The sequence below is a fragment of the Lepidochelys olivacea genome (assembly GCF_965140295.1).
Source record: "Lepidochelys olivacea isolate rLepOli2 genome assembly, chromosome: 2".
Taxonomy (NCBI): Eukaryota; Metazoa; Chordata; order Testudines; family Cheloniidae; genus Lepidochelys; species Lepidochelys olivacea.
In genome coordinates this window covers 7,762,403-7,782,545 of record NC_140412.1, presented here as the reverse complement: position 1 = coordinate 7,782,545, position 20,143 = coordinate 7,762,403, and the positions used below count along the sequence as shown (strand labels likewise).

At 44.6% G+C, this 20,143-nt stretch overlaps 1 protein-coding gene across 2 annotated transcripts in view; it reads right to left on the bottom strand.

Annotated features, from left to right (window-relative positions):
* Positions 1–12,360: 12,360 nt before the first annotated feature.
* LOC311516100 (t-SNARE domain-containing protein 1-like) overlaps positions 12,361–20,143 on the bottom strand; it is a 698,551-nt gene continuing 690,768 nt past the window's right edge. For both annotated transcript variants that reach the window (XM_084619794.1, XM_084619795.1), the window contains one exon: positions 12,361–12,754. Coding sequence is in view for 1 of the 2 variants with exons in the window: in XM_084619795.1 (XP_084475921.1) it covers positions 12,746–12,754 (9 nt within the window). In the remaining variant the exon portion in view is untranslated. The remainder of the gene's footprint in view (positions 12,755–20,143) is intronic.

Here is a 20,143-nt window from a genome sequence, read left to right as displayed (position 1 = left end):
CAAGGTCATTCTTGGCAGTATCATTGGTGCCCACGTGGAGAAGCAGGAAGGGGTAGCGATCCGAGGGCTTGATGAGTCTCGGCAGTCTCTCCGTCACATCACGAATCTTAGCCCCTGGCAAGCAGCAGACTTCTCGGTTTTCCCGGTCAGGGCGGCAGATAGATGACTCAGTCCCCCGGAGGAGAGAGTCCCCGACCACCACCACCCGCCTTCTCCTCTTGGGAGTGGTGGTCGTGGAACCCCCAACCTCAGGACAGCGCATCTCATGCCTTCCAACCAGCGGAGTCTCCTTCTGCTTTCTCGCCCCAGACATATCATCTGGTCCACTCTCCGCAACGGTACCTGTGGAGAGAACATGAAAGCGGTTAGTTACCTGTGTCTGTGTTACTGGAACCCGGATATTCCGCTTAACTCTTCTGGAGGTCACATGTTGCCAAGCTTCTTCACTGGCCTCTTGGCTCCTCTGTGCAACCTGCTCTATATCTGTAGAGCTTTGTGCCCCTAGAAGCCTATCCTGAGTTTCGTCCAGGAAATCCTCAGTTGCCCGTATGCTAAATGGCTATAGCGGTTCCTCCTATGGAGCTTAGAAGCTCTGGAGGGGTCAGCGTGCAATTTAGGGAAGTGGGACACGCACTGTCCTCAGTATAAGGAAGTATAAGGAAGTTGATAGTGTCTAAGGTCCCACGAGTACTCCTTTTCTTTTTGTCCTCAGTAAGCAGCGTCACCTTCCAGCTAGGAGGTAGTTTTCCCTAGTGACTATCAGTGGGAGGAAGTGGTTCTCTGGGAGATGCAACGGTTATCCAGATGTCCCCGTGGAGGGAACTGCTTGTGAACATGCTAGCATTATAATTGTTGCCTTCCAGAGGAAGAGTTACCGAGTCTGTGCTTCGACCCATGCCCAGTAACAGTGCTGCTGGCCTGGCACACCAGAGAAACACCCCACTGAAGACGTAGGGGAAGGCAATAAGGAGGTGGACAGACACAGGTCAGGCCTATCTGCTGCTGTGAGATGTGTTGGCCTCCAAAGTTACGTTCATAGTTTGGTGAGCTCCCTGTCTGTCGTTAGCTTATCACAGTACAAACGCAACCCCATGGATTTCCCCTTCACTTAGCGTGGCCACACCTCCTATTCAGGCACTTTCCCACAAATGGCATATGCTCTCTGCTACACGCATGCGCTTCAGCTTGTCCGCCAGGCTCTCCATGCAGCGTTTCTCTTAGCCCCACAGCACTTTCCCCAAGTGCTCTCTGGCCACCCCTGTCACTGCTCTCACTTGGAAAATGTGTGTGGCTGCAGCTGGGGTATTGACATACCCGAGCTAGCTTTAATCTACCTAGAGCAGGTGCCGGAGCGGTGAAGCCATGGCAGGGTTGGCTGGCCGTGTGTAATTACCCAGTGTTCTGGGTGGGCTTGTACAACACACACCGAAGCCCATAAGGCCGCAGCTTCACCGCTCCCGTGCCCAAGCTAGCTAGCTTAAAGCTACTTCAGTTATGTCCACTCGAGCGGCAACCACACCCCGTGAGTGCAGCATAGACACAACCTAAGAAACATTTCCTGCCGTCACTTTGTCAGGCACACTGTGCAGGTAGGCTACCGTCCCCCCGGCCCTCCGTGACACACCCTGCAGCCTCCTCGTGTTCAGACACGCACATTCTCTCACCGGTACAGGTTTCAGGCAGCAGCCCATATCAGAGACAGAGGCTGACATGCACACATCACACCTGGGCTTCGCCAGTGCTCCCGTTCATTTCAGTACAGAATTCAAGGCCTTGCTGCTAAGCTACAAAACCTTTGATGGAATAGGTTTGGCTACTCACCCGCCAAGAAAACTGTGTGTGCCGGGCTGCTGCAGTTAGCGAGATTGCTGGACAGACAGGTGCTGGGGGAGCAGCATTCTCAGGGGCGGGACCCTGGCAGTGGACTGTTTTGCCAGGAGGAATCAGAAGAAGCCCAAACCTGGCTGTGTTCAGATCAAAAGGCAAGATACAGCTCTTCAGTAAAGACTTTCCCTTGCAAATGAACAACAGGACTAAACAACAATCCCCGACCATACAATCCGCACACCCTGCAATCTGGGGAACAAACAGAGGGAATGCTAGTGGCTCTTGACTCTGAAGTGCCGTGATCTCCTTGTTACCTAGGCAATGAAAAGAATCGCAGACACCATACGAATCCTTCAGACAGACAGATGCACGGAGCTTTTGCCAACTCCAGCGTTCTCCCAGTGTCTCTGTCGGGCCATCTTTCAGCGCTCTCCCTACCTGCACCATCCTCAGCCCCTGTCTTGGCAGTCCCCAAAACAGAATATGTGGCTGCTCTCTTGTCTTAGACTGAGGCACATCCTTCACATGATGCACAGCCTTTCTAATGCACACCCTACAAACACTTTTCCCCCGAAGCACTCTCACATTGGACTTCCACACACATTCTTAGCTCTATTGGTACCTTCCTTAGCACCACTCATTCTCCACAAGGGGGCGTCACCACATCATAGGGATACGTACAGGAAATGGAAGGAGGGGCATGTCACCAAGGAAGCATACATGGGAATAGCACGAGCCTGGAAGAACAAAAATCAGGAAAGCCCAGGCAAGGAATGAGTTATAGCTGGCAAGGAATGTTAGAGACAGCAGGAAGGGGTTCTTCATATATGTCAGACAAAAAAGAAACATCAAGGACGGTGTGGGCCCGCTGCTCAATGGAGCAGATGAGCCGGTAAGAGAAGATGATAAGAAGGCAGAGCTGCTCTGTCATAAATATAAAGGGAATGGTAAACCCCTTTAAAATCCCTCCTGGCCAGAGGAAAAATCCTCTCACCTGTAAAGGGTTAAGAAGCTAAAGGTAACCTTGCTGGCACCTGACCAAAATGACCAATGAGGAGACAAGATACTTTCAAAAGCTGGGAGGAGGGAGAAAAACAAAGGGTCTGTGTCTGTCTGTATGCTGCTTTTGCCAGGGACAGAACAGGAATGGAGTCTTAGTAATCTAGCTAGGTATGTGTTAGATTATGATTTCTTTAAATGGCTGAGAAAAGAACTGTGCTGAATAGAATGACTATTCCTGTCTGTGTGTCTTTTTTGTAACTTAAGGTTTTGCCTAGAGGGATTCTCTATGTTTTGAATCTAGTTACCCTGTAAGGTATCTACCATCCTGATTTTACAGAGGTGGTTCCTTTACTTCTATTAAAAGTATTCTTGTAAGAAAACCGAATGCTTTTTCATTGTTCTAAGATCCAAGGGTTTGGGTCTGTGGTCACCTATGCAAATTGGTGAGGATTTTTCCCAAACCTTTCCCAGGAAGTGGGGTGCAAGGGTTGGGAGGATTTTTGGGGGAAAGATGTGTCCAAACTAAACCCAGTAAACCCAGATAAAGTTTGGTGGTGGCAGTGGAAATCCAAGGGCAAAGGGTAAAATAGTTTGTATCTTGGGGAAGTTTTAACTTAAGCTGGTAAAAGTAAGCTTAGGAGGTTTTCATGCAGGTCCCCACATCTGTACCTCAGAGTTCAGAATGGGGAAGGAACCTTGACATGCTCAATGCCTACTTTGCTTTTGTCTTCACACAAAAAAGAGTGCGTGATCAGATGCCGAGAGAAGTTACCATGGACAATAAAGGGGAAAGGATGCAAATCAGGATAAGTAAAGAACACATCAGAGATCTTCTGATTAATTTGAATGAATGTAAGTGTCAAGGTTCCTTCCCCACTCTGAACTCTAGGGTACAGATGTGGGGACCTGCATGAAAACCCCCTAAGCTTATTTTTACCAGCTTAGGTTAACACTTCCCCAAGGTACAAACTATTTTCCTTTTTCCCTTGGACTTTATTGCTGCCACCACCAAGCATCTAACAGATATATAACCGGGAAAGAGCCCGCTTGGAAACATCTTTCCACCCCCAAATCCTCCCCAAACCCTACACCCCCTTTCCTGGGGAAGGCCTGATAAAAATCCTCACCAATTTGCATAGGTGAACACAGACCCAAACTCTTGGATATTAAGAACAATGACAAAGCAATCAGGTTCTTAAAAGAAGAATTTTAATAGAAGAAAAAGTAAAAGAATCACCTCTGTAAAATCAGGATGGTAAATACCTTACAGGGTAATCAGATTCAAAACATAGAGAATCCCTCTAGGCAAAACCTTAAGTTACAAAAAGACACAAAAACAGGAATCTACATTCCATTCAGCATAGCTTATTTTCTCAGCCATTTAAACAAAACAGAATCTAACGAATATCTAGCTAGATTACTTACTAAGTTCTAAGACTCCATTCTTGTTCTGTCCCCGGCAAAAGCATCACCCAGACAGAGAGAGCCTTAGTTTCTCCCCCCTCCAGCTTTGAAAGTGTCTCGTCTCCTCATTGGTCATTTTGGTCAGGTGCCAGCGAGGTTATCCTAGCTTCTTAACCCTTTACAGGTGAAAGGGATTTTCCTCTGGCCAGGAGGGATTTTAAAGGTGTTTACCCTTCCCTTTATATTTATGACAGCAAGTCAGCAGGACTTGATGTTATTCACCCCCAGAATGCCAAAGGAATTAGCTGAAGAAATCTCAGAGCCACTGGCAATAATATTTGCAAACTCATGGATGACAGGAGAGGTCCTGGAAGGCTGGAGAAGGGCTAAAGTGGTGCCCATCATTAAAAAGAGGGAAAAGGACAAACTGGGGAATTATAGACCAATCAGTGTGTCTGAGATATCTGGGAAGCTATTAGAGCAATGTATAGAATAGGGCTGTTAATTAATCATAGTTAATGCATGCGATTAACGCAAAACATATTACCTAGATTTTTTTAAAAGTCATGATTAATTGCAGTTTTAATCACACTGGTAAACAATCATAGAATACCAATTTAAATGTGTTATAAGTAGTTTTGGATGTTGTTCTACAATTTCAAATATATGGATTTCAATTACAACACAGAATACAAAGTGTACACAGCTGACTTTATATTACTATTTTTTATTACAAATATTTGCACTGTAAAAAAGCAAAAGAAATAGTATTTTTTCGATTCACCTCATACAAGTCCACTCAGTCCTAGTTCTTGTTCAGCCAATCACCAAGACAAACAAGCTTGTTTACATTTACGGGAAATAATGCTGCCCACTTCTTATGTACAGTGTCAGCAGAAAGTGAGAACAGGGGTGTTCTCATGGCACTGTTGTAGCCCGCGTTGCAAGATATTTACATGCCAGATATGCTAAACATTCGTATGTCCCTTCATACTTCAATGTGTAGGCACTAAAGTTCTACATTGTTTTGTTTTTGAGTGCAGTTATGTAACAAAAAAAATCTACATTTGTAAGTTGCATTTTCATGATAACTAGACTGCACTACAGTACTTGTACGAGATGAATTGAAAAATACTATTTCTTTTGTTTATCTTTTTCACCATGAAAATATTTGTAATACAAAAAAAAATTTGTAATGAGCACTGTACACTTTGTAGTCTGTGTTGTCATTGAAATCAATATATTTGAAAACGTAGAAGAACATCCAAAACTATTTATAATACATTTAAATCGGTATTCCATTATTGTTTAACAGTGCAATTAAAACTGCAATTAGTTGCCACTATTTTGTTTAATCTCATGATTAATTGCGATTGTTTTTAATCGTTTGACATCCCTAGTATAAAACATTCAGTTTGAAAATATCTGGCGGAGGAAGCAGCCAGCATGGCTTTACTACAAATCATGCCATTCAGCTTGATTTTCTTCTTTGACAAGGTAACTACTTTGATGGATGGGGGAATGCAGTGGACATAATATATGTGGAGTTTAGCCAGGCTTTTGACATAGTCCCACATGACGTTCTCACAAGTAAGATGGAGAAATGTGGGTTCAGTAGAACTACCATTAAGTGGATAGATAATTAGTTAAACAACCGCAAACAAAAAGTAACTATTAGTGGAATTTTTGGTTTCAGAGTAGCAGCCGTGTTAGTCTGTATCCGCAAAAAGAACAGGAGGACTTGTGGCACCTTAGAGACTAACAAATCTATTAGAGCATAAGCTTTCGTGAGCTACAGCTCACTTCATCGGATGCATAGAATGGAACATATAGTAAGATATATATATACACACATACAGATAAGTTAGAAGTTACCATACAAACTGTGAGAGGCTAATTAGTTAAGATGAGCTATTATCAGCTATTATCAGCAGGAGAAAAAAACTTTTATAGTGATAATCAAGATGGCCCATTTAGACAGTTGACAAGAAGGTGTGAGGATATTTAACTTAAGGAAATAGATTGAATATGTGCAATGACCCAGCCATTCCCAGTCTCTATTCAAATCCAAGTTAATGGTATCTAGTTTGCATATTAATTCAAGCGCAGCAGTTTCTCGTTGGACTCTGTTTTTGAAGCTTTTCTGTTGCAAAATTGCCACCCTTAAGTCTTTTACTGAGTGGCCAGAGAGGTTGAAGTGTTCTCCTACCGGTTTTTGAATGTTATGATTCCTGATGTCAGATTTGTGTCCATTTATTCTTTTGCATAGCTCGTTCACCTGCACATCTCCCAATGTGATATATGCCATCATGTGCCAGCAATGCCCCTCTGCCATGTACATTGGCCAAAGCAGACAGTCTCTACGCAAAAGAATAAATGGACACAAATCTGACATCAGGAATCATGCAAGTTCAGATTTTTAATGAGCTTATTGATGGAGCCCTGCATGGATGCAAAATTTGCATCCACGTCTGAACTGCAATCTGCAAATATGGTCCACGGATATCCACAGATTTGCAGGGTTCTAGATATAAAATTTTGATCTGCATCCATCCATGACCTGCAAACCTAGCCCATGGTTATCCATATCCATGGCTGTGGATATCCACAGATATAAAGTGGATATTTGCAGGGCTCTACCAATTGACTAAACTGAAACATGCATTTTGAACTGGCCCGTAGCCTAGCAGCAGCTATCAAGCAGTGACTCAGCTGCAAGGGAAACAGCGACTCAGCTAGATGCCTTGGTCCCACATTGTGAATCACCATACAAGTAATCTGAGCAATTCTGAAATAAATTTAATGTCTGAGAGAGAGCAAATGCTGCTCCCTCGTGATGGCAGACACATGCTGAGTCCACTTAAAAAAATGCAATGCAAAGAACTCCAGCAGCTGCAGTGTTATCAGCCATGTGCTGGGGACTATGCAATTCTTTCCTAAGGAAGGCCATGAACCAGGCACACCACTGATGCAGCCTGTCCATAATTGAGCACAGTCAGCATAGTAACAGCCATAGGATCAGCCCCCACAACTGAGCACAGACAGCATGGTTACAGCCATACAGTCAGCCCCACAACTGAGCATAGACAGCGTGGTTACAGCCATACAGTCAGCCCCACAAGTGAGCACAGACAGCGTGGTTACAGCCATAGGATCAGCCCCACAACTGAGCACAGACAGCGTGGTTACAGCCATAGGATCAGCCCCACAACTACGCACAGACAGCGTGGTTACAGCCATAGGATCAGCCCCACAACTGAGCACAGACAGCTTGGTTACAGTCATACAGTCAGCCCCACAAGTGAGCACAGACAGCGTGGTTACAGCCATAGGATCAGCCCCACAACTACGGACAGAAGCACAGCTACAGCCACGGAACCAGATCATAGAAAGATTTGGAGGTGGAAATCTTTTAAGGCATAGGGTACGTCTACACAGGGATAAAAGCTCCACATCACATCCGTGGCTGGCCCAAGTCAGCTGACTCGAGGTCTCAGGCTCCAGGGCTAAAAAAATCTCTGTGTAGGTGTTCGGGCTCAGACTGGACCCCGAGCTCTGGGACCTTAGGTGTGTGGAAGGTCCTATCAGCTAACCTCAAACTCATGTTAGAATCATAGAATATCAGGGTTGGAAGGGACCTCAGGAGGTCATCTAGTCCAACCCCCTGCTCAAAGCAGGACCAATCCCCAATTAAATCATCCCAGCCCAAGCCTGACCTAAAAACTTCTAAGGCAGGAGAGTCTACCACCTCCCTAGATAACGCATTCCAGTGTTTCACCACCCTCCTAGTGAAAAAGTTTTTCCTAATATCCAACCTAAACCTCCCCCACTGCACCTTGAGACCATTACTCCTTGTCCTGTCCTCTTCTACCACTGAGAATAATCTAGAACCATCCTCTCTGGAACCACCTCTCAGGTAGTTGAAAGCAGCTAACAAATCCCCCCTCATTCTTCTCTTCTGCAGACTAAACAATCCCAGTTCCCTCAGCCTCTCCTCATAAGTCATGTGTTATATGTTTGCAGTTATGCTTATGTAATCTCTGCTCTCAGGTTGTGTGAGTCCCTTAAGGCTTTTAAGAGGTCATGTTTAATACAGCACTAGAAGCTTTAGGCTTTGCCAATTCTTTTTATGTTTTACATTGTACGTTTTATGCCGCTGGGCTTTGCAAGAAGTCCTAAGACACAAGCCATATTTTCTCCATGTACCAAATCCCCAACAAACTAGCGTACTGTTCTTTTCCTCCTGTATTTCCAGTGATGTGACATCTAACCTTTCATGGCTTCCACTCCTCTGCAGAATCCGAGCACTGATGGATAGTCACGAACATCCATTTCCTGTTTTCACACATTTACGCCCCACCCCCACACTGGAACCCAGTGACAGAGGTTTGAGGCGCTTGCTTTTCTTGCGGAGGTGTCAACAAATAAACCTCAGAATTGCTAATGAAAGCAGCAGGGCAAATCTTCTAAGTGTACAACTTTCTCTGTGCTCTCCCGTAACCCTAGTTATGGCTAGTGAAAAGCTTAAATTGTTCACATCGGGGTCAGATCTGTGTTTGCTTATACTGTGGCTTCCATCCCTGGACTATGATAAGTGAGACGTTCACTGAACCCTTTGTACAGTGGAATAGGGGTTTAAAAAGCTAATAACCTAATGACTTTCTAACCATTTATTTGTTATTACTGTTTTGCTAACTGAAACCCAACAAATTGAAGACACATGCCAATTATCAACAGCATCCCAGGCCCAGAACCTGCAGCATTCTATTGTGAAGCTGGTCAATTTCCATCATCACTGTGTATGAGCATCAACCAATTTACTTTTAAGTAGAATTAAATCTATTAATTTTCTGTCCATGGCAATGTCAGGCAAGGTAAGGCGGAGCTCATCTGCTGTCCAACGCAAATCATAAATTATAGGCTCATCAATACAGGGAAGCATCCAATTAAACTTCCTTATTACATTTCACTAAGTTGCCCCGGACCAATTAGAACCATTTTTCTTTTTGGTCTAATTAGGTTCAACTCAACTCTGCTGTGTTGAAAGCTGTAATAAATGAACACATGAGAAGCACAGTTCAGAAGTCATGTGAGGGATCATTTATATGCTCTGGGCTGCTGCTTTGGAAAGGGCTCTACCTAATTATGTGGGTTAATGCACTCATACAATATGGATGAATTGCAGCCATTTCCAATGGCTTGAGGCCCCTGAGACCGATAGAACTGCAGATTAATAAGTAGTTAGTGAGTGATCTGTTGAACTGTCTTATCACTCTTCACTTTTGCTTTGTGTCTGGCGTGCTAAAGAGGAGAAATATGTGAAAGAAATCCAATTCTTTGTTCTATCTCAGAAACTTGCTTGGTAGGAAATGAGCGAAATTGGTGAATGATGAGATACAGCACTTGATATTTCCCACTTCAGTGGGCTTTGGCTCAAACCCACAGTGCACAGGAGAAATAGCTGTCTCACTAATATAGTAGATTTTAGGTGTCTTCCATTTCATTTATTAGGTACATTTTTATCAGTGAATTTTAGTGGTCATGATGCATCGTAATGGGTACAGTAGAAGTACCTAAGGTAAAATAGATATAGAGAAGCAAGGTTTGCCAAGACAAAATTAGAACTGACAAGGTTGGAGAATGTATTCCTCTATATGTCCCTAAAAATGGGTGCGGCTCTGTTATATTCCCCTACAAATATTTATGAGCACAGACCTGGGGGTCAGAGAGGCGTTTGGCCTCTACACTCAGTTAATCATTGGCTTATGGTGCTGAAACTACTGCCAGACATGGCATTGGGTGCTGCTTTTGTGATGTGACGACTTGTTCTTAAGACACTGGACAAAGACTCCCAGTCAATGGAAGTTTGACTCATTAGTGACTAGAACTGGCCTCAGCTCATTAAGTTTTTGTTCTGTGTTTCTTCAATTGTTTGAGTCATGTTCTCTTTACTTTTCTTCCACATTTGCCAGGGTTCAGAGACTCCTCAGTAACACCCATAAAAGGAGCGTTTAGAATTCTCTCTCGTCTCATACAGTTCTCATTATCCACATCCAGCTGCTCCCCGTGCTTCTGGTTGGGCATTTTGCCCAACCAGAACTGCCAGCTCCTGGGGGTTTGCGCTCAGAAGTCTGCATTGTGTGATATGGTAAGTAAGAGGAGACAGTGCCAATGTGTGTATTCAGAGTATTTATATTAATGAATATGGGCATCAGCAGAGTAAACAGCAGTTTAATGGTATTGCTGGATTAATCTGTCATGGAAATGGGAGGATGAATGTGCCTTCATAGTGTGCAAATCAATGAAAAACATAAATTCGAAGTGAATACATTTGTTTATAGCAATTTCACAGAATCATTATTTCTAAAATATGTTTTCTCATTGTCAATAGATGGTACATTACTAACGTAGCTCCCATTGAGGATTAGTAAACGGCTAAGGGATTTCAAACACAGTCTTTCATCTCTGGGTCACTGGCTAAAAGGCCCTCAGGCTCTAGTAACCAAAAACGATTACTATCTAACAGCTGTTTGATGGTCTCAATCCAGGACAGGTGTCATGCAGATCACAACAAGCCACTACCACCCCTGATGTGACTGGGCAAACTTGCTGGTAGTCTGAGCTCAGGGCCTGAATTGCAGAGGGATACTGAGCTGCACACCCACACCAGAGGTGATAACCCCAGGACCAGATATAAAGACAGAAGAGTAGGCACCAAATTTTGTGTCTTTTGCCAGGACTAAATTCACTTGAAAATATGTAAATTTCCATTCATCCAACGCTTTAATTGTAACTTCTACATATTACCTATGTATATAACTAATAATTTAGTTGCTAGTTTGGGAGATATACTATTCAATGATGGCATAGGTCTTTTGCCAAACCGAATTTCTCTGATTCTATTAGTATTTAGGCTTTTTTACCCTTAAGCAGTGCTACGCACCATTGATTTCAGCACCTCTCAATTGACAAGCCAAGTCAATGCCAAAGCTTCCACCGAGACAATGGTGCATGATCAAGCCATTCTTAACAACCTGATCCTCAGCTCGTGTGAACTGGCATAGCTCTACAGATGTCAATGCAGCGACTTCGGATCCGGTTTGCTGCAGGTTTTTTAACTTCCTTAGTGCTCAGAGATATGTAATGTATTGAGGTGGTCAACATTTTTCACATGAAAAGGTTTTTGTTTGTGTTTGTTTCTTGCCAAAAAATGGCCTCTTTTAAAAAATGCAATTTTTCATGAAAAATTGATGCTATTTCCATTTCTCAGAAAACTGTCCACATCTTTTACTGAAATTTTAATCAAAATAATTATCAACCTTTTTCATTTACTGAAAACTACATTTTCTTAACGGAAACTGGGTTTTCAGTAAATGAAACATTTAAACATTTATTTCAATTACATGTTCAATACAATTTGCAATTATATGAGCTTCTTTTCCAGTTTGTTTGTTTTTAAATCAGCTCTAGTTATATACTTCCTGCCAGCGAGGTATGGCAGGGCTTAATCATAGAAGATGAGGGTTGGAAGAGACCTCAGGAGGTCATCTAATCCAAGCCCCTGCTCAAAGCAGGACCAGCCCCCAACTAAATCATCCCAGCCAGGCTTTGTCAAGCCGGGCCTTAAAAACCTCTAAGGATGGAGATTCCATCACCTCCTTAGGTAACGCATTCCAATGCTTCACCACCCTCCTAGTGAAATAACTGATCTTATTTTCTGATCTTCCATTGCTGTGTCCCTTTGTCCCTGTGTCAAACAGGGCCTTTGAGAGGTGTTGTTTTGTGTATGTAGAGCTGAGAGTCTAAGGCTATGTTTACACCATGCTCCAGTGCAGATGACATGGGTGTGAGCTGCACAGCGCACCAAGGTGTTGGTGCACCAACACAGCTGGACACAGCTGGCACCAACTAAATGGTACCTTAACATAGTTCTCTTCCAAACAGAGAACCCCTGCATCAACTAAACAGCCAACTGATCTGTATGCTAATAATATGCGTAATCCTAAAATGTCTTCGTGTTTTGCCCAGAAGAGCAATTTCTGAAGTAGCAGTTTACTGTACGTGAATTTCCTCTGCCTGTACGAGATTATTTTTAAACCCTGTAAAAAAAGAAACCAACAAAACACATTGACTTCCATGGCTTTAAAAGAACAAAATTAGCGATCAGGAACATGTTGAAAGAAAAAAACTATAAAGCTGAACTCTCAGTTATACATATTCAAGCACTCTAAACACCAAGCTTCAGCAGCAATGAAATAACATTCCCCAGATACACAGGACAAGTAAAATCCATAACACAAGATCAAATACAGTGTGTGTCTTCAGTGAAGGAGGTAAAGGAAAAAAAAAATTCATGATCACTAATATATGTTACAAAACCTAGCTTTGCTTTCATACAATTACAGTCTTTATTGGTTACAGCAGTTTTAATATCACATATCAAGTAAAGCCGAAATTGATATATGGCCTGAATGTGAAGTATCTTCAGAGTCTGTTCCACTTCATGGTGAGATCAGGTGCTCTGCAAAGATAAGGATAACGGATAAGTATTCATGGGTTTCTCTGAGAGTTGCAGATATAAAGTGCCAGCCCACAGAAGGATGGCTAGTCGAGACATTCCCAAATAAATACATAATCAGTTGTAAGGTGGATACGCAATCCCATCAGCGTGTGCCTGGTTGGAGCCAGTCTAGGCATACAGGAGAGAGCAGAGACTCTCTCGTGGAGGAGGCAGAAGTGGGGGTGGAGATGACGAGGGTTTGGCCAAGCTTGGGGAGAAAGCTTAGGCAGGGAACTGTGTTCTGGCGCTGTTATTTGTATTACCAGTGGAGCCCAGCACCAGAAGGCAGCAAGGCTGGCCTTTTAAAAAAAATAATGGAGGGGTGCACTAGCCGTTAATGAGTAGGAAGCAGGGTTCAAATCCTAGGTTAGGTCACAAGTGAGACCATAGCAATTTTGGCCGTGTTGCCATTTGGCCACATAATAAAACCAGGCTCTACTTTACTGTACGTGATCACTTTCCCATGACATTTTATTGGTGCCTATGCCTGAAATCCTTCAGAAGATGTACTAAAAAGAAAAGATTACTTTACTGTAAACCAACAAGATACCAAAATAGAGGAGAATGACCAAACCCTGAAAACTCACAAAATACAAACCCACGTGGGTTATTTTAGTAGCAATTATTTGTCTGAGAATAGTACCTGGGGGCCCCAATTGAGATCAGGATCCCAGTGTGGAAGGTGCCATATGTGCACAGAGTAAGACCCACGGTTTGCCATGAACACACGTAAACAGCATAAACTGCTAAAAAGGAAACAGTAAAATCTTCATCTTCAGTAAATGAATTGTACTTATATCATCACAAAACCACTGGACTGTGTTTCACATGAGATCTGAGAGGCTATGGGGAGAAGCCAGAATAGGAATCATATAAACTTGCCTAGCTCTCTAAAAACATCCTCTTCTCTCTCCCTGTACTCTGCCGGGGAATGCCATACCCCGATCCAATAGAAGAGTGAAAGGACAGACCAAGCCCTGAGAAGGAGATGGATGTGTCTGTAAGTGCCAAGTATCGATATGGTAATTGGCCACATAAAAGAGTAAAATTGGTGTCCAAAAATTGATGCACAGCTGATCACATTCCTCAGCATTGTTCTTCTCCCTGTAAAAAGTTGCTGGAGTTAATCTGGCCCAATCAAGCCATTCCTGTAGTAATGCCTTTTTAAGACAAGCTGCCATGGTTCATAACATTTTGTGTGTGTGCATGAGAGAGAGCTCAGCCTAAGGAAATCCCATGGATCTTGGCTTGGCTTTTCCCTCTGAGGAGCTGGAATCCAAGCTTTCTGTTTGCACTGGGATGAGGGGCACCATATGTTTGACACGTAAACAAGCTCCAATACCAACAGGAACTGTAATTTTTGGCAGGGTGTGTAACAAGTGGGGATTATGTATCTTGATTTGTGAGCAGAAAAATATCTACATTACAAAACCTACTTAAATCAGGACTAGCTGATCGCTGGGCTGGGACGCAAACCTGTCTTGTGTCTATATCTGGAGATGGATCCTTTGATGCTGTGGCCACAATCCAACTGAGAGAGAGTTTGGGCCATGTGGCCAGCATGGTATAATATTCATTTGGGGTTTAATTTAGGGAAACATGAATCCCTTTTAAGGACCATCAGAAAGGATTTTTATCCCTCCAAATCCTAAAGTTTTGACAGAGTGCCTATGATTATTGTGATTTATATGTAGTGTGGTAACATGCAGGAGCCACAGGCCTGGACCAGGACTTCACAGTGCTGTATAAACCGATAACAAAAAGGCAATCCTTACCCAAAAGAGCTTACCGAATCTAACAGGACAGGGCCTCCACTGGGGTCAATGGGCATTGCTACCCTGAAGCCATTAGCATTATGCCAAGTTAGCAGCTGAACTCGACATGTTAAGAAATAAAAAGTGCCAGGGAGGCTGATCTAACTTCAGTGCAATAATATTTAACAACTTAGGAGCCCAAGATCAGGTCCATGCTCTTTCCCTTGGTGATACTCAAGTCTTCTCTCACTCCCTCTATCTGACATTCTTCATTCATTCTTATTCGTTCACTCTCCGTCCTTTGAGTGCGACTATTTGCATGAGTAATAGTTTGCAGAACGGGGCCCAGGGAATTTTCTGGGGCCTGATCCAAAGTCTGTGGAAGTCAAAGGGAGTCTTTCCATTGACTTGGATGTCTGGATCAGTCTCATACGCTCTCATCCACTCCGGTGTCTAGTCTATTTGTTATTTTCCTTCTCGGGGAGTTCAGTGACTAGCAGCCTGTTTATAATTAGTTTTTTTCATTCCTGCTGCTCCAACCCCCCTAAATTATAAGGGGCATCCCCCCCTCACCCATTAGTATGAATAATAGAGAGCAGTTGGTCTGAATGGCTAGGCTGTAGTTCACTAAGGTTAACTGCTGTCAGGGAAATGAGCCTTAATGTCCTTGTATGTTTCCAAAAGTCAAATGAGTGCAGTGTCATCTGGATAAATAGCTGTGTGTGCTTGTGCTCAGCATAGAGAGGGGAAGATATAGAGACTACAGTGGGCTAAAAGGAATGCCAGAGGGGGCAAGTTTTGTTTGTCTTGGACATTTGCTTCCTGTGACTAATACAGTATCTGTTCATCGTTCAATGTGTAGAACTCCAGCTAAAAGCAGGAGCAGGAGCCAAGCCCCATTTACCCCAGCAGGGGGCGGCACATGCACTTCTCTGAAATCCAACCAAACTGCAGGCTGGCGCCGCAGCTTTGCCCCAGATGCACGTTAGAGCAGCCACAGGGCTGCTCTCCTGCAGATGGGCTGGAGCAGCCCCCTGTGGACCATTCCATCTGGCCAAGATCGCCAGAGCACATCACGCTCTTCCTCTCCCCATGCTGAAACTCTGCTGGGGGAAGCAAGTGGCTTCAATCCACACTTGAGAGAATTCTCAGTTGCCTCACAATGGCAGCCTTAGGTCCACTTTGAAACATTCCTTGCCTCCCTCTCTCCTCCCCGTGCACTGCAGCTACTCAGTGGCATTAACACGACAGCAATTTAGCAGTCCCCTCATTTCTTCACTGTTCCCTCCCGCAGCGCTAGCCTACCCTGCTCTGACCTTGTGCTGCAGCTTCACAGAAGTTCTGCATCTCCCCTCTGCCCGCGCTCTGCTCAGATCTGTGCTACATCACTAAGGGTGCTTGCTTACCTTCCTACCTCCTGCTCTGCTTCCCCACCCTGCCGGAGCTCTCTCACGTTTTCCCGTCCCATGCTGCATACTGAGTGCGCCATATCTATCCTATAATAATATCAATCAGTGTTATTATAAAGCACCCCTCCCTGCCTGAGCTGTGGGACACTGAGATGCTCTATTAATACAATTATACAGGCCCATTTTCTGTTCCCGGTTTACAAAGACTGTCTTTTCATGCCACAGGATAGCCAACCTCTCCACATCGGCATGTTCTGCTAATTTGGGGATCACTGTTGATCCTGGCCATTTTGCAGATGGGCACCAAGAGATTAGGAGAATATGCCTATAGGAAGACAGTAAGCCAGTAACAGGGCTGGGCAGAGAAGCTGGAATTTCCAGTTCCCTGCTTGAACCATTAGCTTATGGGTCCTTGCTATTGCTGTTGATTTTGTGTGGAAGGTGCTCAGATGCTATGGGGAGGGACAGCAGTATAAAACCCAAAGATAAGCTGAAACCAATACTCTATCTCTCATAGAATCATAGAACATCAGGGCTGGAAGGGACCTCAGGAGGTCCTCTAGTCCAACCCCCTGCTCAAAGCAGAACCAACCCCAACTAAATCATCCCAGCCAGGGCTTTGTCAAGCCGGGCCTTAAAAACCTCTAAGGATGGAGATTCCACCACCTCCCAAGGTAACCCATTCCAGTGCTTCACCACCCTCCTAGTGAAATAGTGTTTCCTAATATCCAACCTAGACCTCCCGCACTGCAACTTGAGACCATTGCTCCTTGTTCTGTCGTCTGCCACCACTGAGAACAGCCGAGATCCATCCTCTTTGGAACCCCCCTTCAGGTAGTTGAAGGCTGCTATCAAATCCCCCCTCACTTTTCTCTTCTGCAGACTCTCAGGAGGCTTTTCGCTGTTGCCCATCACCAAAGCAACTGAGCACCTCCCGGTAAAATACTCACAACCCTTACAGTGGGAATGGTTAGGCCCTTAGGTACCTTACTTTAAGGCCCCATGTTTGAAAACTGGGGCACGTATGTTTTATTTATGGTATTACACCAAGTTACCCAGAGCCTGTTGGACATGGGATATGACATAAATACATAATTGTTATCATTGCACTATTATTTGCTTCGTGGCGGTCTACTTGGGTTCAATTAAATAAGAAGAAATAAAAAACATGACATGACAGCCAAGGCAAACAACAATATATTCCAGCTCTTCGAAGCTGAATCTAATCAGACAGCAGATTAATCTGAGAACTGCACCACGGACACAGTGAATCTGGTGGAGCTGAGTTTTTATCTAGGCCTTGTTCAGAGGCAATCTACGGGGCTGTGGGGATGCTTTCAGTAAAGTCTGCTTTTCTAGCAACATATATTGCTCCCTTTTAAATAATTCTTTTCCTCTAATTTGCCACAAAGGTTATGCAGATAAATAAATTATATTCCCCTTTGCTACACATAACTTCTTTTCATTATACAAACCCTCTTACCCTTGTCCCTAGTGGATATTTGTCCATGGCACAAAAGCCACTGTCAGATTTGGCACGGCTGGCTATCTCCGCTTAGGATCAGTGATGTACTGCCTGTAATTTAACAAGAGTTCTTTAATGGTCGTACACCCTGGGCTAGATTCACACGGGGGTCTTGGGCATTGCAATACCTACCTTTTAGGTGCCCTGCCTCCCAGTGGCATTCACAGCCCTGAGTTAGTCACCCAGGCTCTCCATGCATTGTATGGGGAGATGTAGGTGCTTAAGACTGGGATTCATGGAAGCTAGCATGCTAAGTGGGGAGCTGCCTAAGCCAGCCAATAGGAAATGCCAAGGAGAGGGATGTGGGCTAAGCCCCGCCCATCAAAAGGAGCTAGGACCTAACTCTGAACTGGAGGGAGGCAACTCCCTCTACTTGGGATTCACAACCTTGGAAACTCTCCTGGAGACAGATACCTAAGTGACATCAGCACATTCTCAAGAAGAAATGAGGAGGTGGTGCCTTGCTTATACCTAGTACCCCACTGGTTCGAGCACTTGAGGGAGACCCTAGTTCAAATCTTCACTCTGCCTGGTTCACAGCAGATGCCCAGGTCTTCTCCCATAAAGGGGAATTCTGCAACCACTAGGCCATGGAGTCATTCTCCTTCGCTGGCCCCACGAATATTTATGTATTTCATACAAATTGGCCAGCTGCAACAGAAGAAATGGAGAGACACCCGCCCCAGACTACCTTCCTAGAGCCCAGTGGTTCATGCAGTGAGGTGGGAGACCTGGGCACAAACCCTAGTCCACAGGAGTGGCATTGGAACCTGGCTCTCCCACATGTGAGCCCAGTGCTCTAACCACTGGGCCATGGGGTATGGGAGGAGAGGTCACCTCAGCCTAGGAGTAGGTGTACTAAGAGCACATCTACCAGATCAGGCCCTGCAAACAAGCCAGGTGTGGGACCACTTAGCTTGTGAATGCTACCAGGGTTTAGGTGCTGAGCAGCTCACTGTTGTCAGGACTCAAGCAGCAGTATGAATGCCTGCTGGCACAAATGTAGTCACCTAGGCAACGTTAATGAGGGAAACTTTGGTGCCCATGAATTTTAAGGGCCTACAGGGCTAGGCAGCAGCTGAATGATAGGATTATGAATGCAAGTGGCACCTAAATGCTGGACTTAGGTGCCTAAAGTGGCAGTTAAGAGCCTGTTTACATGGCGAGCTAGTGTGTAGCAAGCCAAGGTGTGAATCTACACCGCAGTAATTCACTGGGTGGACCCTGCTACCATGCGCTAATGTTCTGTAATGCAGTTTGATGTACTACTTGTTCAAACTATAATGGGGCCAAGATTTGGACCACTGAGTCTATTGACGATATAGCACAGATTTCAGCTGTATAAACGGATGTGAGTTTTGGGATGTGTATGAAGACCTCCGGAAGAAGTTGTCTCTAGCAAGAACCCAGAGAAGGTGTAATTCCATTAGAAGCAGGCATTCCACACTTCCCTTCATTTTCATGCTAGAGTTTTAGCAAGGGGTCCTTGAGAATCCACTCCGACCCGTCACAGTTGAGGAGTGACCCAGGATTGGCTTGGCAGAGGATATTCCAAATCAGACTGCAGTGCATTGGCAGGGCACATTCCAGTGGGAAATCCCCAACTGGATTAGCAATGGGCTGTTGCAGAGAAGGACTACAGCGCTTTGGTAGAGCTGTGTTAAGGATTGGGAACAACAGGGAGTTCCACTGGTCAGAACTGAGGTGAAAATGCAGGGCAGGAATAACAAGGAACGCTGTAGATCAGAAGTGAACGGTGCTGGTTGCACTTTGGGGATGGTGAGTGGCAGGACTGGGAATGCTGGGGATCAGGATAGAAGGGGATCGGCTGAAATCTGAAGTTTTGAGAATACTAAACCTGGTGTTTACATGACTTCCTATTTCCTGACTTTCAAAAGCACCACGTTTATCCCCGCAAAATGTACCCGCTGTTGTGAAATGTCCCTCCTACACTCTGAGCTGGTCACAAGAGCAGGACTTCAAATGCAGGCATTCGGCTGTTGCTGGCTGCGAATACACCAAATCCATCCCCATTCATCAACAAACAGAAGCAGGCTGGTCAGAGAGGGAAAAGAAAAGAGCTCCTCCAACCCCTTTTCCGGTTAGAGTATGAGACTGGATCTCTCCCACTGACATTTTGGGAAGGGAATGGCTTACATAACACAGTATCTTCACTACCAAAATCGGGGGCCCAGGATGCTGGACACCGTATATACACATTGCAAGAGAGACCCCCCCTTCCCCACTAAGTTTACAGTCACAATAGCCAAGGCAGCCAAAGGCTGGGAGAAAGGCAGTGCGATCCCCCACCATTTTACAGCTGGGGCACAGATGTGTTAAGGGACTTGCCCAGGATCACAAAGGGAGTCTGTAGCAGAGTTGGGATTTAAACCTACATCTCATGAGCCCCTCCTCCAATGCCTCAACCACAAGACCAGCCTTGCTCATCTCTGTCTGTCATTAGCTAAATCAAACAGAACATTTCTTATATGAGAGATTCCATTCCAGCCCAGAGCTTTATCTAAGGACATAAGAATGGCCATACTGGGTCAGACCAAAGGTCCATCTCTCCCAGTATTCTGTCCTCTGACAGTGGCCAATGCCAGGTGCTTCAGAGGGAATGAACAGAACAGGTAATCATCAAGTGATCCATTCCCTGTCG